Source organism: Ailuropoda melanoleuca, chromosome 9, assembly GCF_002007445.2.
Source record: "Ailuropoda melanoleuca isolate Jingjing chromosome 9, ASM200744v2, whole genome shotgun sequence".
Lineage (NCBI taxonomy): Eukaryota > Metazoa > Chordata > Mammalia > Carnivora > Ursidae > Ailuropoda > Ailuropoda melanoleuca.
This window is the reverse complement of record NC_048226.1, coordinates 41,236,764-41,254,278: the sequence shown is the minus strand read 5'-3', so window position 1 is coordinate 41,254,278 and position 17,515 is coordinate 41,236,764. Positions and strand designations below refer to the sequence as shown.

The 17,515-nt window shown below is 36.0% G+C and overlaps 1 protein-coding gene across 2 annotated transcripts in view; it reads right to left on the bottom strand.

Moving 5' to 3' along the window:
- The window catches only part of PREX2 (phosphatidylinositol-3,4,5-trisphosphate dependent Rac exchange factor 2), a 299,061-nt gene that overhangs the window by 152,964 nt on the left and 128,582 nt on the right, over nt 1-17,515 (bottom strand). For both annotated transcript variants that reach the window (XM_034668152.1, XM_002925213.4), the window contains 5 exons: nt 14,097-14,197; nt 6,721-6,824; nt 5,972-6,021; nt 3,243-3,318; nt 547-619 (listed from right to left, as the gene is read on the bottom strand). In XM_034668152.1, the coding sequence (XP_034524043.1) occupies nt 547-619; nt 3,243-3,318; nt 5,972-6,021; nt 6,721-6,824; nt 14,097-14,197 (404 nt within the window). The remainder of the gene's footprint in view (nt 1-546; nt 620-3,242; nt 3,319-5,971; nt 6,022-6,720; nt 6,825-14,096; nt 14,198-17,515) is intronic.

Sequence of the window (17,515 nt, the reverse complement as noted above, 5' to 3'; positions counted from 1 at the left end):
AAGTCTCATTATTTTTATAAATTTAGGCAGAATGAAGTCATTAAACGAGAAAGACGATCTTTAATTGGTAGCCAAAATGAAACAGATTTCTTCCAGAGATTTATAATTTTATTCTCTGAGATAATTTTAAAAGCATTTTTCTAAAAAGAACAATGATTATCCAACCATATATGCTCTCACTTAATCATTGTAATATATACTGGCATTCAAAAAAACCATTAGTCTGATCTAAAATAATTTCAATTTTTTTTTTAAAAGCTACTTAAAAAAAAAAACCTTCTAGTTCAAGTTTTGCTCTTCTTGAATCAGTCTAGAAAAGGAGAAGAGAAGTCATGGCAACTGGTAGATCACAGCACTAGACATAGGAATTGCACCAACGGTGAGACTGAACGCAGGTGTGATCCAGCATGGACACACGGCAAGACCCGTAAGGTCTTGCTGGTTCATCTCTCAATGACTTCACTAAAACAATGAGATACTCCCAGTGCCCTAACAAAAACAAAACAGTAAAATACATCTGTAAGCTTCCAGAATTAAAATCCCTACCGTGGTGCATAAATCCATTGTCACAGAGTCCAACACCAAATATCATTGCCTCTTCTCTGGTGCGGCAATCCCCCTGTTAACCACAAAAACATGGCACAACTTAACAGGCAACTAAAGGCTTTGTTGTGTCTTTACTGCGTTTGACGTTCCCAGCACCATACTGACAGAAACATTCATTTCTTAGGGCACACACTGCTTTCATAAGCTCATGATGCACCTAATTGCTGTGAAACATCCACTTGATTATGAAAACAAAGATTTAATATTTCCTGAGTAAAACCATACTGTATTAAACATGAAAATATATACGTAACTAAAATTTACTGCTGCCACAAATGATCCCCTTCTCTTATTTTTTCAATCTGGTATCCCAATTGTGCAGCAAGAAAATATCCCATATATTGAAAACACACTAAAGTTAATGAAAAATCATTATGCATGATCTCTGACATCACATTCCTTCTACCAAATAGCCTTGCTCTTTAAGCACCCCTGAAAGAAACCTACTAATGTAGTAGGGTGATTTATAAGACCCTAAAATTAAATTGTTCAGCTGAGCCTGTAAATGCAAGCTTCTCTTTCACTATCTTGTGGAAAAAATAATCAGATCATATAACTGAAGCAAATATGAAAGCCCAATGCAACCTTGTTACATTTTTATCTAGGAAACTTCTATTTTATTCATGTAAGTATGGATTCATATATAGGAAGAGGCATATGTACGTGTGTGTATAAACTTAGAGTTGTAGGTTTTGTGGGTAAGAAGCACTTTCTCATCTTATTTCTTCCTAGTCAGGTGGGTCCCTTAATGTTGCCTGAACTCTGTGCTTATTTTCATCCTTGCTTTCACTACAATCATTCATACCTACAATACATGTTTTGCATGTTTTGTCCACCCATTTGTTTTAAAGTATCTGTTGTTAGTCCTAGCAAGTTCTTCTAATGTCCCTGTACTTTTTTCTCTGTTAGATAATAATTCCAGTAAGTAGTAAACGGTTGTGAAAATAAAATCTGGAGAGATGAAGGGACTTCTCCAACTTTGCATAACTACTTATCAGAAGAACCATCATCAGATGCTAGGTTACTTGAGTCCCAGTCCATCATCCCAATTTCTACTACATACAATTTCTAAGACATTGTCATAACAGACTACTAAGAAAACCTGAAGAAAAAAAATAATTGCAACATGGTCCAGTTTTGGGTAGCTTATTCTATTCTTCTAATGCTCACATTTGAGAAGTAAAACAATGCCAAAAAAGAAAAGAAGAAAAAAACCTGCTCACTGATTTCCTGAGTCAGGACTTTAAATATTTATTAGGCACGAACTTTTGCTTCAAAAAAACTTTCTTCAGTTTTCTCACGTGGTCAACATATAGTACAAGTTCGTGTGAATTCTGTAAGATTATAATTTCTATGTGAGATGTCAACTCTGATACCAAGTACAGAACCAATTCTAATGACACATATTTGATCATAATGTTATAAAAGTCTCTGACTCCAGTAAACCCCCTGTATGTATGAATTAGTTTTTATCTAAAAATAAATGCTTGGTTTAATCTAAAATTTTAACTTATAAATAGAATACATTTAAGTGCTATAAATACAAAAATAGGCAGTCTTGGATAGTCTAGAAATTAATATTAAATAATAAAAATCTCAAAATTTATGTGCACAGATGAATCAAATATGAATTAAAAATTAATATTTGAAAAAAAGAACATTTTATGATTATCAAATGTTACTATTCACATGTAACAAAGAGTAGGCCACTTTCTTTAATAACAAAAAAGTAAAACTGCTTATGAAATTGACTCAAATATCTAAGCATGACAAAATTTCAACCAAGCAATATCCCCTACCCCAAAACAGTAATTTCTGTCAAAGTTGTTTTTTAATCAGCAGAAAACATTTGATCATGTATTAGTTGACCTAGTATGATAAAACATTTAAAGTTATATTTGAGTAGCTAGTGTGTTGGGGTAGATGCCCTAATTTGCAAATAATATTTTCTCAATACCTACTGCCAGCTCCCATGTGCTGAGAAACAGAGCAACAATAACAATAAATTTTGTACTTACCTATTTAAAATGTATGTAGATAAATATTAAAGCTTATATTGTTAAAGCACAATTATTCCCTAACAGAAAGGCACAGGGAGATTAGAATAACTTGCTAGGATAAATAAACAGATACTTAAAACAAATTGGTGAAGAAAACATGCAAGAAATTTTAGTGTATGTGAATTTGTATTCTTCAGTGATATTCAAATTACACTGAGGTTTTTCTTTTTCTTTTTTTTTTTAAGTAGGCTCCATGCCCAGCATGGAGCCCAATGTTGGGCTTGAGCTCACGACCCTGGGATCAAGACGTGAGCTGAGATTAAGAGTCAGATGCTTAACTGACTAGACACCCAGGTGACCCACACTTAGTTTTTTTGATGCATCTCAGTTGATATTTTAAAAATAGGAATATCTTCCTCTTGAAAGACCATATAGCATAAAAACTAAGTTTGAAGACTATAAAGTCAGATTACCTAGATTCAAGTCTTAACTCTACTTTATATTAGCTGCATGAACGTGGTCAGGTTATTTCACTGTGTCTTATCTGCACATGGTGACCAAAAAAAGGTATCTAAATAACCTCAAAGCTTAAAGCAGCAGTGAATGTAACTCAGCAACTTCTATTTGTCTATTTACCTGTGCAATTAACCAGTCTATCAGTTTGTTGGCCATGACTACAGATTTGTAGGTTCTTAAATGGTAATCTTTATCTCTATAAAGGAAAAAGAAAACCAGTAAGAAGAGGATAAGTAAGCAAAGCAAAACATTTCACTTAATACCAGTGTGAAACAGAAAAGTTTAATAAAAATAATCTGAATCTATTATCCAAATTATGTGCAAATAAGAGAAGTTTACAAGATACATATAACAACTGAAAACTCCTTCATCAGCTCATATCGGAAGAGACCCACAATGATACCAAAAGAGGACATTTCTCCTTTGACGTGTTCTTATACACAAATAGATTATTACTGCTACATTACCTGGTAATAACTTAGCTAGAAATATAGTATCTCATTAATAAAAGAATAACAAAAGACAGTTTCTTCCCTTAAAATCAAGATAGAGTCTACAAAAAAAAAAAAAAAAAAAAAAGATCTTGTCAAAATGTGGCGAATAAAGCAGCCCATTTTATTCCTGAATTCTCCAGGAAGGCTGGGTTTGCACTAGAGGATTACTGGTTTGGCTCAGCTGCAGTGGCACACAGCAGGCCTGTCCTGAGGTAAACATGCTGAGAACCCTGTCATTCATCTTGTCTGATCAGAGCACGGACAAGTGACACCACATCCCCAGGGAACCAAGGGAACCAGCTGACTCGACATTAGCCTCTCCTTTCAGTGGAGTTCCCAGATCTGAGAAATCATTCAAAGTTAAGTTAGTTACCAGCAAGTTCTCCTGAACAGAATGTGGCCCTCAGGGCAGAAATCTATAATTCATTCGTTTTGCAGGCCCGGATAAAAGAGAAAATGACAGTCTTTTCAAAATGTCAAAAGATCCAAACTGCCAACAACTTGAATTGATAAATAATTACTAGCTCTATTCACAGTTCTTTTGCCCCTGTAAGCAATTGACAATTAATACTGATATCATTTTATCTACTTTCATAAAAAAAAGTCCCTGAAAAATGGTTATTTCTGAGATTTTAGTCATAAATACACTAGGTTAGCCAGTAATCAATAACAGATTCTTTAAAAAAATCTTTGAAAATAAATTAATTAATTTAATTAAATAAAATATTTTTAAATCTATCTCCATGTTTCTGATACCTCACTGCCCATTTCATCTTGGTTTCCATAAGCATCAATAAGGAGGACAAGGATAGTCAGTCTATAATAAAACACATGTGAGTCGGTGAATTCTTCACCCAAATAATTTTTCTTTTTGTAAGCTGAGTTCACACATATTAAAAGCATGACTATCATACATTCCATCTGTTTTATGGCTTTTTCCCATAAATTTTTCCTTGACAACTCATAAACAATTGACGTTTCTAGCCAAAGAACAATTCCTTCTTATCAGCTCTTACGGAATGTAACCTTCTTGATAAGAAATCCCATATGGCTAAAATATATTTTCAGAGCACATTTTCTCACATATGAAATCTACATATACACAGATAACATGAAAACTGTAACCATTACTGTTTTTATGAGTTTAGCAGAAAAAAACTAATTTAAGTACCCACTTGCTATTGAGTGAAGTAACCATCTTTTAGTGTTAGGTTATCCAAAATACTTGCAGGGTGGCTGTGCTAGAAATCTAGTAGGGAATCAATAAAAGTATGTTCATTTTCACTTCTTTTTACTTTAGGAAGCCTGTTTGTGAAAGTGGACAGGGCACTTTCAGGAATGATGGGTAAATTTTGTTTCTTCCTCCAGGATCTGCACTGTGTTCTCTATAAAACATGAGTGAACATTCCGATACATGTAAATAGCCACTTCTGGATTTTTTTTTCTTAAGTTCTGAGCTTCCTCGAAATTGGAAACCAGAATGAAAAATAGAAACACAGAACATCAAACATTTGGATTTTATAGCCATGATGGAAAAGCATCTTTATTCATTTCGGAAATGGTACATCCATTTTTTTTGGTCCTGAATATCAAGTTTCAGTCAATAAACTCTGAACAATATCTGGCCATTTGAAATTACTGTAACATCATACTACATTTGATCAGTATATATAAGGGTATATTTTATAAAAATACAATAATACTCCTGAACATCTTTCCTATTAGGAATTGTAACACAAGACTCAGTTTTCTGCTGTCTTTCTAGCGATAACCTGAAAATTAATTATGATTCTACTTAAAGAAAAAAGGGCATATCCTTTCAGAAGGAAAAAACTGGTAGAGAATAAAATTATAAAATTTTACTTATTAACTCCAAAGTAATTCTTAATTTTCAAGTACAAAATCTTTCCTTTGGATAAAAGACTATTAGAAGGAAATATTGTGAAAACACACATTCAAGAATTGATTAAGCAATTTAATGAAAAAAAATATACAGTAATCATAGTAGTATTTATAGTAATTGTATTTCCAAATCCTCTCCCAGTCAACTATTATTTACTAAATATTAACTGAATGTGGATTATTTCGTTATCAAGTCTATAATTTAGTATGAATTAATGGAAAATAACTTTAGAAATCAGAATAAAAAGAGTGGAAAAAACTGCATAATTAGAGCCTCAGAAAATTTAGAAATATTTTCAGATCAATTATTACTTAAAATCATTTTCAAAAGTAAAATTTTCACTATGGAAGAAAAATAAAGAAAGCCAAAAGGTTCCAACCGAATAATACTTACCTAATATGCAATATAAATATTTCCACGTAAGTTGCCCAGAACTTAGAAACCAGACTCACCTTATCACTGGAGTAAACAGACTATGGAGACGGCAATATAATCTCACTCCCTATTATAAAATAGAGATATGTCAAAAACAAGGAAGATCACTCAAAGGACACACCAATGAAATTTTGAAATAAATCCACTGTCAACATTCTGGAATCATTATATAATCTCTACCAATTTACAAGTTATTCAACTATTGTATTACATTAGAAAACAAATACAACTTAAATAATTAAAAACAAGATTAAATTGTGCTATGACTTTGTCATATACATATGACATATACATATACAAAGGCTTTTTTAAAAATTATTTTTCTTAAAATGTAAAATATCAAAATATCAGCAGAGAATAATCTGTATAGCAATACCTCACACTATGCGTAAATCATATGTCAATATTAATCTTGTCAAGTGTGCAAAGAAAACTGATGTTACATAAATTTTATGTATTTATATATTTTTTAAATTTATTCAAGTATAATGGCCACTTGTTGCTACATATGACATACTTTTCAGTGGATATAATCTGGGTGATGCAATTTCAATAGTTCCACTTAGAACTACATAAAAGAATGGAAAAAAAAAAAGATCTAACCCTAGAATTCTTTAAGTAACAAGAAGAAATTGAGAGGCTTGCTTATGAATGCCATTTTCTATATCAGAAGAATTTTTTTAAGTCTCTCAACAGCATTTTATATTGGTGAAGTATGACAACATGAATTCTACTATTGATAAAATGTTCGGGGAGAGGTTGTTACCTTTGAAATCACGTCCTGCATCTCATTTCTTGGATAAAATGTTCCATCATCATAGCGAAATCTATATAACATCTGTTCTGGCTTAAACTGATGTTTATCAGTAACTAAGAATATAAAAACAATATATTAAAATACTGACAATCTAAAAAGTGGCAAACAAAAACAAATACATTTATAAAATACATATTCCCAAATACTAAAACTTGTAGTTTTACCAAAAACGTCTGTTTTCCTAATGTAGTAATACTAATCCAGTATTCAGACAGTAAGATTCATGATATGATTTTGTTAAATAATACATTTACAATTTCCCTATAACAATTTAAGAAATAAATCGAGATTAGCAGTATTCAGTTAGGATAGTATGAGTGTGTGTATAGTGTATTATTTTATTTATATAAATATACAAAGTTGTATTTTCTATTTCTTCACAGTGCCACAAAGTTGATCAAAAAGTGTCCTTCGAAGAGCAGATAATCTAACTAGTGAGTTATAATCAATTCTCAGTTCTAGAAGTAAATTTTAGTAGTTATCTGTTTTATACCACAGCAATCAGGCCAAGACAACACGTAACACCAATCTTAACCATTTATTCTGTTTAGATCTCTGGAGTAGATTATATAATTTCAATATGTAACTTATTACAAAATTTCAACAGTTTTCTGAAACTGTGAAATGCTTTTCTTACATGTCTCTTTATTTTTCTTTCCCTCAGTGGAAATAAAAATGGTCATCCTTCATTTTCATCCTTGAGATAAGAGTTTCATATTCATAAAGACTCCTATCTAAAGTCTTCTCAAGTTTTCTTTTTTTCCAGAAGTATTTTGTAGATGGTCTAACAAAAAATGATTGTTTGTGAAGAAAAAAAAAACCACAAATTAAACCTCAAAGAGTTTATATTTAAATGATTTCTTTACAGGGAATGCAACATTTGCAGAAGACATAATTTACTGCAATGGGCTCTGTTTTCATGATTAGTTAGAAGACTTTGACCTTTACTTTTTGTTTAAAACGTAAAGGGGGAGAAAAATTTGTAAGAGTTAATGTTCATGAACTACATTTGGTGAGGGGTACCTGGGTGGCTCAGTGGGTTAAGTGTCTGCTTTCGGCTCAGGTCATGGTCATGGTCCGATGTCCTGGGATCGAGCCCCAAGTCTGGCTCCCTCCTGGCAGGGAGTCTGCCTTTCCCTCTGCCCCTCCCCCCCGCTCATGCTCTCTCACTTGCGCACCCTCTGTCTCTTAAAAATAAAAAATGAACTACATTTGCTGAATCCAGAAGAAAGCCAAAAGACTTATCATACATACACACCGTATGTGAAGTTTCAGCTATTTTACCCCAACCTATCCAAACCATGTGCATGGCTTGCAGCCATCAGATTGACACAGGACTGCTGCCAAAGAAGGATAGACAACACAGCCTTTTGGCATCTTTTTTGTCCAGATCAAGCCAAAAAGAAAAAAGCATGTGTGAAAGAAAAATAATATCGAGAGAAATATTTTGCAATCCTATGGCATGTTTCAAGACCAGTTATTTATTTCTTCTCAGCAATCTACCTATTCTAATTTTTATCCCTTAAGATTCATTGAAATAAATTATTGTCTTGATATTTCAAAATTCAAGGAAACGTTGGGCCCAAATGTCTCTTGCCACAATTAAACAAATGGTGGTTTAAAATTCCTATTCAAAATGGAGTGTGGGGCGCCTGGGTGGCTCAGTGGGTTAAGCCTCTGCCTTTGGCTTGGGTCAAGATTTCAGGATCCTGGGACTGAGCCCCGTGTAGGGCTCCCCTCTCAGCAAGAAGCCTGCTTCTCCCTCTCCCTCTGCCTGCTGGCCCCCCTGCTTGTCCTCTCTCTATCCCTGTGTCAAATAGATAAATAATTTTTTTTTAAATGGAGTGCTTAGTTGTATGGCAAACTCTTACAAGACTTTTATAATTCATTTTAGGTTAATCTGAAACTCTTAGCTGTTGCCTTGGAAAAACATTCAATAGCTCTGCACTCAAATGCATTTCCCCAATTTCATGAACATGAAAAATGGGTTTATTAACCATCGAGAGTGAGGATCATGTGAAAAAGGTTGTTTAATGCTGTCTTCTAAACAACTATGGAATATTGAGATATTACGAGGGATACGGCTGTCTTTGCAGGTGGTCGGGGAGGACTGCTGATCTGTAGTATTCACCAATTTCTGTGGCATTAAATATTCCCACACTGGCCAATTTCAAGATACCAAAATAAAGTCACTGAACACCGAGTTAGATGAGCAGTGATACATTACTATTTAGTATTTCCATAGAGAAATAATAGATATAAATAACACTAAGAACACAGAAAACAATAAAATATAGTAAAATAATTAGGAACTGATGAGTTTTAATAATATGTGAACTTTGTTTATAGTACAATTTATGTACTATGCTCATATAATGTTTATGTTTATGTTCATATAATTTTTAGTAATAGCTCTGCCTTACAACCAGCTTGCACATTTCCAAGAAATTTAATTACCAGCTCTCTTAAGTTTGTACAAGCCAACTTCAGCACACTACTGGATATAATGAAAGAGGTCTCTGAATTGCATAACATTTATAATGTAAATAGTAGACCCAGACAAGAAAATACATCAGCATATCGTAACAAAAGCATATGCCACTTCAACCCAGTAATTCCTAAGTTCTCAACAATATTTGCAGTGTGAATAGTGGCAATAGTCAACTCTTTTAGCTTTCTCTCTCTAAAACAGATGGTTCATTCAACTTTATTTTAGGAACTCTATTTTCACGAAATGCAGCTGGAACCACATACCAGTAAAACTAGCATGTTTGGCTCATATTTCTACATTCTAATAAAATTATTAATGTGAAATTGCATAATGTGTTCTCCTACTCCTAGTTGAGGGGAATCTGTGCTAGTTAATTTTGGACACTTAAAAAAAGTGATTACTTTTAGCAACAAAAATTCTGTATGCCAACTCTGACATTACAACTGATCAAATCTTGATAACAATAATAGTACAGGCCACTAAAATCGAACTGTGACAAATACAATGATATTAATAGAGAGTACTCAGTGCTTCAGTTCTCAGAAAAAGAGTTAATCAGGTTATAAATATCATTGTTCAAAAAGATTTAAGTTCTTATAAGTTAAATAATCAAAGGGTTTTTGCATTTGAAACTTCAAAATAAATTTTAATCCAGAATTTATCTCTTACTTCCTTTTCAAAGTTGTATTGGTGGTGTCCGAAGTTGGAGAATAAGTTGATCAGGACTGAAATTCTCCCATTCTGATAGCCCTTACCAAAAAAATCTTACGTTGTTTGTTTTTTTTTTTTTTTCTCTTTAAAGGGAAGCAACTAAAAAATATTGTGAGAAACATCTTAACAGAATAAACAAGGGTGGCTTTCTCTCTACGGAACTCTGTGATTCTTTCAAGACCTTTCAGCAGTTATGAACTGAAGAACAGTTCAGACGGTAAAAGACTATTAGTGAAGATATGTAACAAATATTATTCCGACTCTACTTTGTACTAACTTGCTATTTACTAGAAAATGTGTGGCTAGATACTCATGATTTCAGGCAAAGTAATAACAGTTTTGTCATTGTAAAGTCAGTAAAATTCCACCCATAATAGTTATGTCTTCAGTTTTCAGAACCCGCTGCACTATGCAAGTAAGTGACTAGTCCTCATAAAATTCCTAGGTCACCTTTGATGAAATACGAAAGCAAGAGTGGAAGGGCGACTTGAAAATAACCTAATAGCCCCTTCAAAGGACATCCTCTCCCCTACACTCTCCTTTACTCTTTCCAGCTCTGGGAATAAAATTTCTGTACTTACCTTTGATCTTTTATAGGTTCCTCATAGTTAAAAAAGAAAATACTATAACAAACGTAGTGTGTAGATCTTTCTAAATACAGTAAGCAATCCCATACAGGTACAAAAAATTACGTTTTAAAAATATTTTTTTAAATAATTTAAATAGCAGCATCAATTGCTAACAGCTTTAAGATCTTTTTTATATTATTTCTAATTTATAATGGTTTGAAATCACTCAAATTAACAGAAGTTACAAAAAACCTTCACTGAAATAGAAACGTTGTAAGTTATTCTCATGACTATTATATGTTGATATCACTATAGAACATTGACAAGTTTATGTAATGATTACTCTGGCTTTCATATAATTCCATAGATTTTATATTGACCAGGGAGCTATGCCTCAGTGGCAGACATTGGGTCATTATTTACCAAGTTGGTTTAGCTTTTGTTTTCCCTGGGCATGAATCTACACTACATTTCTAAGTTTCTCTTGGAGTAAGGAGTGGCCATGGAACTGAGCTGCCTCTAAGGACATGCACACAAAAGTAAGGCACGATGGGGAGTGTACAGGCTCATTTAAAACAAACAAACCAAAAACCACCCCTCCTTCAAGATGACCTTTAAGTGCCCTGCAATGAAGATGGGTGAGCCTCTATCAGGCACCAAAACCCTGTGTGGGAGTGAGCACCCAACCCCATCCTCCACCAGTGACTGGACTTAATCTGAGTGAAAAAGTAGCTTCTAGAATGTAAGCCACAGTACTAAGGTTTATATTTGTTACAGCAGCTAGTGTTAACCAATACAGTTTTCTTTTTCCGTGTTCCCTGCACAAAGTTAATTCCCCCACCCTAGTGGATTTCTACCTTTCTGAAAGGAAATATGTTAACAGCTGGATTGCTTGATGAACAAAGTAAAAAAAAAAAAAGGTTTAAAACTACTAGACCATAAGAAATAAAGGCCATAAATTCATGTTTACATACCTTAAAGTACCTAGCATAGTATCTTACACATTGAATGAAGGAAAGGTTCAGTAAGGAAAAGAATAACAAAGGTGTTCATAAACAGATTTTCCCTTCTTTGCTCCATCGGTAAGACATAGTCCCTGGAAGTACATAGTCTAAATGAGAACGGAATCACCTGATTTCTGAAGGTCTATGATTGTATGCAAAACCTCTCTGTAGTCCACCTACTTGAGCGTTAGTGGACTGCAGGACAAAGCAAATATATTCCCTTCTTGACCCAAGTATATACTTGGATTTGGGGTTAGAAGAAAGGAAAGAGAAGCAGCCAAGAGGAAAGCCATCTAGTTCAACATCTTTTCATTTTTACTTGTAAGCCTTTGGATGATGCTTTTTAGCATACCAGAGGCTACATGGTGCTTTCACGGTGCTAAAGAATCAAGTACAAAATCATATACAATTTATCAGTATTATCCGTTCACTCACAGTACAATTATTCACTTATTCACTGAGCAAATATTTATTGAGCACCTACATGTGATGGGCACTGGAGGTATTTACTATGTATTACCAACAAGCCTCCTGTTCTTATAGGGCTTCTATTTTGCTGGGGGGTGAGAATCGGTATGGGACATAAAGAGAGAAATAATAAATAAACAAATAAAACAACATGATAATTTTAGAGAGTGATAAGTTCATGAAGAAAATTTCAAAAATTAAAAACACAGTTTATCGTAATAACGCCATGAGATTCTAAAAGAATGTCACTGAAGACGTGAGTCATGAATACTGCGGCTTTGTCATTTCATTCACTGCTGCCCCTCCAGCACCCAGGAAGGTCCCTGATATATATTAGGAATTAAGAAATAACAGTTGTATGAGACGAGCGAGAGCAAAGATCCTAAATGCAGAGTCATCCTGGAGTGTTTAAAAAGAAGAGACAGAAAGCCACAGGGGCCACAGGGTAATAGGTTAGGTGTAATGCTTCCTCCAACTCATGGAGAAAGTCAGGGGCCCTGTCATGTGGGGTCTTGTGGGCCAAAGTGAGAGATCTGGACCATGGTAAGAGGTTCAGGACTTTTCTTTGAGTTTAATAGGATGCCAGGAGATGATTACAAGCAGAAGAATGCCTTGATCTTACATTTGTTTTAAAAGGTCTCCAGCTGTTATCTGGTGGCTGTACCATAGGGATGGAGGACAAAAGCAGGAGCGAGGAAGGAGAAGATGGTGACTGAGAAGAAGGTGAGGATCCTGGAAGTGTCAGAAGTGGTCTGATTAGGGAGCTGTTTTGGTGGTAGAATTCACAGGGCACCCAGTATGGTGGGGGAAACTGGGAGGATTTAGTTCATTTTCATCCCACTCTAATTAAAAAAAAGAAGAAGGAGAAGAAGAACACTGAAATACCTTAGTCAAATACCCATGTTTATTCATAATTCCCTCTTCTTCTCCTCTCCAACGTTCTGCATTAGAAATTCTTCAAGCTTTACTTCTTAAATCCCATTATCACTGCTTTCTTCGTTCTTTGTTATTGATGTTCTCAGGAATCTGGTGCTCTCTTGAAATGATTCCCATATTTGTCTCTGGATCTCTCTGTACTCTGAGCTTAACACATACATTTTCAGCCTCTTGCTGAGCACTCTTCTGTGGATGTCTCATACCCAACCCACCAGAAACCCTTTATCCTCTCCTCTGAATAATCATCTCTGTCATCCAGACAGAAACCTCAGAATAACCAGATCTTGCTCTTCATTCCTCATCTCTCCACAACCAACAGTTATCAAATATGCTGCTTCAGCTCCATAAAAGGCTCCCAGATGGGCCACTGTCATCCCACTACAACACAGCCCCCATCCTCCTCCTGTAGGGAAAGGCAGGGGCCTCCCGATGGACAGGGCTCCCCACAGTGTCTCCAACATCTCCACTCCACATTCCACACTGCTGCATTTAAGGGATCTGAATGCCCAAGTTCTGGCCATTTTTCTGCTTAAAAGTGTCCATTATTACCTCACATCCTTCAGAATAAGCCCTACATATTACAGCCAGAGAGTTAAGATCTTGTGGGATCAGATGTGCCTACCTCTCACCGCACCCTTCCAGTATATTCATCCATGAAGTGTACTGTCTTGCCTCATGAGATTCTGTGCTGGCTCCCGCAGAGGCCAGCATGAGCTATCCCACTCCATGCCTAAGCATCTCTACTGTACCGCAGGGCAGGACGTCCTTCTGCCTTCTGTCACCGTCAGAGTTCTACTCATTGTACAAGGCCCTACATTAAGGTCCTTTCCCTCATAAAGCAGTCCCAAATACTCCAATTAGAACTTGCCATTCCTTCCTCCACAATCCCACACTTCCCTGTATTTCTAATTTTTGCTTGTTTTGTAGCCATTCACATTAAAGTCAGCAAATATTCACCATAAACCCACACTCCTGGAAACTCCCAGAACTACAGTTCTGTATATGGTAAGCACTTGAAATGTTGTTAAAAATACATAAGCGTCCTTATAATGTAGATATTTACTAGAAACCAAATTGATTAATGGAATTAAGGTGCCTCCAACTGGTGGATGGAAAGAATAAATTAGTAATTAATAAAATAATTACCATGGTGGATGATTCCGTTTTCTAATAATGCTTGTCCTAAGTGAACACCTTCCTCAGGCCTGTGAATCTCTCCAATTTCCAACAACCATGACACAAATTCACTGCAATAGAAATCCAGTGAAACAGTTAAATAGTTTTTCCCTCCCTCAGGAAATCTCTTTCTACCATGCTTTCATCAAGCTTTGGAAGGAGTCTCAAATATAAAGAAATACTTGCAGTGCATTTCAGCATGCATTTATTCACATATGCAAAGCCCAAAATTATTTAAATTTTCCTGTATTCTAGAAAACCCACGTCCATACATTCGTGCTTACCTAAACCATATATAATAGCTATTCAACTTACTGGGACCTCTAATAAACACAAAGGGAAAATTTTAGAGTAGTCTTAATGATAAAGAGAATATAACAGATCCTAAAGATAGCTAACAGGCAAAATGGATAGAATAATAATGACTTAATATAAGAGAGAGACTGTCTGGAATACGGCTTTCCAGGCACAGAAAGCCGGTGTGTTTGAAACTCCAAGAAGGCAAACCAAGAAACCACCATACCCCATACGGCAGATGGAATTCTAAACATGTCCTCTTGGCCCCTATCAAGAATCCCATTCCTTGGTTTTGTAATCAAATCCTAATCTAGGTAGTGCTACAAATGAAATTTGTATATGTAACTAAAATCCCAAATCAGTTGACCTTAAAATATGTAAATTATTCAAAGGGGCTTGACCCAGTCAGCTGAACACTTCGAAGCAGAGTTTTCTCAGGCTGGTGGCACAAAATAAGAGAAAAATTAAAAGCACAGGAAAGATTCAGCAAACCACTGCTGCTTTTAAAGACAGAGAGGCCATGTAGCAAGGACTGCAGGCAGCTTCGACACGAGAGTGGTCCTGGCCAACAGCCAGCACAGAAACAGGACTTCTTACAATCACAGAGGACTGAATTCTGTCAACAACCTGAACGTGCTTGCAAGTGAATTCTTCCTCAGAGCCTTAAGATAAGGACTCAGCCGCAGCTCAACCCTTGGTTTTGGCCTTGTGAGACCCTAAGCAGACAGCCCAGTATTGCTTAACCTTTTCTTTCTGACCTATAGAATCATGAGCTAGTGAATGGAGGTTGTTTCAAGGCACTAGGTATGTGGTCATTTATTTTGCAACAATATGAAATTAATACACACCAAAAGTTTTACTATACCGTTTCCAAATTTTAAAGTTATTTAGTGGGGCGCATGGGTGGCTCAGTCAGTTAAGTTGTTTTCGGCTCAGGTCATGATCTCGGGGTCCTGGGATCAGCCACGCCTCCGGCTCCCTGCTCAGTAGGGAGTCTGCTTCTCCCTTGCCCTCTGCCCCTCCCCATGCTTGTGCTCTCACTCTCTCTCTCCTCTCAAATAAATAAATAAAACCGTTAAAAATAAATAAATGAATGAATAAATGAATAAATAAAGTTATTTAGTAAATTCATTCTTGTATTTAAACTGTCGTCTAGGGGGCACCTGGGGGTTCAGTCGGTTAAGCATCTGCCTTTGGCTCAGGTCACGATGCTGGACTCCCAGGATCGAGCCCCACGCTGGGCTCACTGCTCAGCGGGAAGTCTGTTCCCCCCTTTGGCCTTCCCCCCTATTGTGCTCTCTCTCTCTCAAATAAATAAATAAAATCTTAAAAAAAATAAAGTAAATAGTCACCCAAAAGGAATACTCCAGCACAAAACCATCCATCAGAACTGTCTACCACTTACATCTGCTGTGGCTGTGAGAGGCCAGGGAGGATGACAGGTCACATCTTTTATCATTTGTGAGGGGTAGGGGAAGGCGGGGGGGAAGAACTCCGGACATCACAGATAAGTAGAATGATGTTTTGTAATGTGGGAGAGCACCAGCTCGGTAGTGATGTTTCTAATGGCCACGTGGTATCATTAAGAGAACACTAAATAGAGAAACATTTTACAATAAAATATTTTATTGTGTTCATGTTATAAAAATCTAACATTTGAACTTTTACATAAAGTAACGGATACATTTTAGAATGGTTTCAATTTTACACAGAGGTCAGAGAAGCCAAGCTATAGAAAGTGTCAGGAAATTACTTTTCCATTTATTTCAAAACCAAAAGCAACACATACGGCTAAAGTCAAATAACCGAGGGACATGGAATTCTAAAAATGGATATCTAGTCTAAAAAGTACATTTTAAGGCAGAAGAAGTTGTTAAAATGCTTTTAATTCTTCTATTAAAAAGGAGCCATACAAAAGAAAGAAAATTTAAAAAGAAGTAAAACGTCTATTTTTTCCTCAATAGCACAAAAAAAATAAGAATATCAACTCCAGGGATGCCTGGGCGGCTCAGTCAGCTAAGCATCTGCCTTCGGCTCAGGTCATGATCTCAGTGTCATGGGATCAAGTCCTGAATTGGGCTCTACACTCAGCATGGAGTCTGCTTGTCCCTCTCCCTCTGCTCCTCCCCCCTCTATCTCATTCTCTCTCTCAAATAAATAAAATCTTAAAAAAAAAAAAAAAGAATATCAACTCCACAGTGATGTCACAGGATTAAATGAGCTGATAAATACTGGAAGCACAGCACAGTGCCTGGCACATTTTGAGCCCTTATTAAATGTCAGTGGTTAACAACTGGGTTTAGCTGGTTGGTATGTAGCTAAAGGATCATTCTCTGTTCTGATGTCAGGAGATTCCTGAATATGCCAAATTAAAATGAGGAAAAGAGCCGGTGGAGGACAGGCACACCCTCTGTGGCATTCAAGCAGCACAACTGGACTGTATTGCTATTAATTAAGAGCATGGGGGAAGGAAAGAGAAGGGGTACGAAAGGAAGTTAATGGGTGGCTTTATTGCGGGAACTATTGAAATCACAAGATCCCATTAACACTCTGCAAAAGGATTGTGATTCAGTCAAAAACAATCTCAAACTTCGGCTGTAACACAGAGCTACTGTGCTGTTATGGAAAAAGCCACAATGAACACAGCTAAACTTTACTGAGTCTCTCCTGTGTATCAGGCACTCTGGAGAATGCTCACATATCATTGTAACTAACTAGGACCATGGCCATGTAAGATCATGGGGATAATGAGTTAACAAAACCCCTGCTCCGTTAATTGGGAAAACTTGACCCTGGGTCAGCTTTGTAGCTCTGTTTCCCTAGAACCTGACGAAGGCAGGATGTCAGCCGTGTTACCAGACAGCATTGCTTATGGTCAAAATGACCTCTGATGGCTAAATGGAACCTGAATAAATATTTGGTGAGAAGCTATAACTTGAAGTGACTCTTATAAGCAGGCATGCCCCTATGGGAATCCTGGAAGTTATGCCCATGAGGTTGTTACTAAGAAATAGTATCTTCTTTGCAATACGGGGTTTCTAAGCCAACGTGGGCTCACATCTGCTCTTTCTCGTGCACAAGAGCTGTCGGCT